The 1,534-nt window shown below is 56.8% G+C and overlaps 1 protein-coding gene across 1 annotated transcript in view; it reads left to right on the forward strand.

The window, feature by feature from the left end:
* Nucleotides 1-1,534, forward strand: part of SSC5D (scavenger receptor cysteine rich family member with 5 domains) — a 35,125-nt gene that overhangs the window by 3,232 nt on the left and 30,359 nt on the right. The window contains exon 6 of the mRNA XM_007957300.1: nt 5-220. Within this exon, the coding sequence (XP_007955491.1) occupies nt 5-220 (216 nt within the window). The remainder of the gene's footprint in view (nt 1-4; nt 221-1,534) is intronic.

A 1,534-nucleotide genomic window follows, 5' to 3' on the forward strand; every position in this document is an offset into this window, starting at 1 on the left:
GGCTGGGACCTGCGGGACGCCGCGGTGGCCTGCCGGGAGCTGGGCTGTGGGGGGGCGCTGGCCGCCCCTGGAGGTGCCCGTTTTGGCCCAGGCTCGGGGCCCGTGTGGATGGACGATGTGGGGTGTGGAGGTGGAGAGCAGGCTCTCCGTGACTGTCCTCGTAGCCCCTGGGGTCGGAGCAACTGTGACCACAGCGAGGACGCGGGACTGGTCTGCACTGGTACGTTGGGTTGGGACCCTCAAGGACACCTCCAGACCCCAGCCCTCTTCCCCTCTTCAGGGAACTCCAAAGGGCTCAAGTCCCAGCTCTGCCCCCCACTCCGCATGCTAGGGACCCCTCACTGTGCAGCGAACCCTGGGGCTAGGGATCCCTCGCCTGCACCGATGATACCTGGGGCTAGGGACCCCTCTCCTCACCTGTGCAGATGCCTGGGGCCAGGGCCCCCTCACCTGTTCTCCAACCCCTCTCTCCTCATCTTGCTCTTGGGGAGTTGGAAGGAGCAAGGTCTGAAAGATGGGCACTACGCCTGGCCTTGTCTTCCTGCCTGTACAACAAGGCCAAGAATATCTGCTTCACAGGCCCGAGCCAGTCCTCGTGTGCGAGGCAGTGGGGTTAGCCCTCTAGCCCTTGGCTGGGCCTCCTGTCGTAGTCTCCTGGGGCTGCTGTACCCAAACACCGTACAGTGGATGGCTCTCGAGAACAGAAAGCTGTCACCTCACGGTTGAGCTGGGAGGTTGCGATCAGGGTATCAGCAGTGTTGGTTCTTTGAGGGAGAAGCTCTTCCATGCCTCGCTTCTAGCTTCTGGTAGCTACAGCCACTCCTTGGCTTGTGGCTGCCACACACAGTAGCTGCAAAAAAAGGAGTCAAACACACCAGCGATGAGGACGGTGGTGCAGGACCGGATAGTGTTTCATTCTGTTGTCCATGAAGTCGCCGTGAGGTGCAGCAGGATCGACGGCAACCAACAAGCCAAGGCATCAGAGAAGAGGAGGAGAAACGGTCAGAGAGGAAGGGCCGGACCTTACTGGGGTCTTTGATGAAGGTGGTCTCTTGCCAACATCTTACTTAGCTCTCATGGCCGCCCTGGAAGGGGGAGATCTTCTTCGTTTGTGTATGAGGGGATGGGCCGAGTCTCAAACGCAGGTGTGTCTGCTGGAAACACAGTAGGTTCTCGGGTCAACATCCCTTCGCTTCCTCTTGAGAGACAGCTGACCCCTGCAGGTACTTCATCTGCCAGCAGCCCCAGGGGACAGAACCCCAGTGCTTGGGGACTCTACGCCCATTGCTGAATAGCTGTGTTCTTTGCTCCAGAGTAGTGATGTTTTCTTTTGTTTTTCTGAAAAACTATTTATTTTATTGTTGTTTAGAATCTACACAGCCAAACACACATCAGTTCAACAGTTTCTACAAGTACAATTCAGTGGCTTTGAGGTGGGCAGCCATTCACACCTTTCTTCACGGAGTTGTACTTTCCCCATCAACATAAACTCACTGCCCCCTAATATTCCCATCTAACCTTTCCAGTTGCTGTT

Source organism: Orycteropus afer, unplaced genomic scaffold (genome assembly GCF_000298275.1).
Source record: "Orycteropus afer afer isolate SDZICR_OR568_19922 unplaced genomic scaffold, OryAfe1.0 scaffold00726, whole genome shotgun sequence".
NCBI lineage: Eukaryota > Metazoa > Chordata > Mammalia > Tubulidentata > Orycteropodidae > Orycteropus > Orycteropus afer.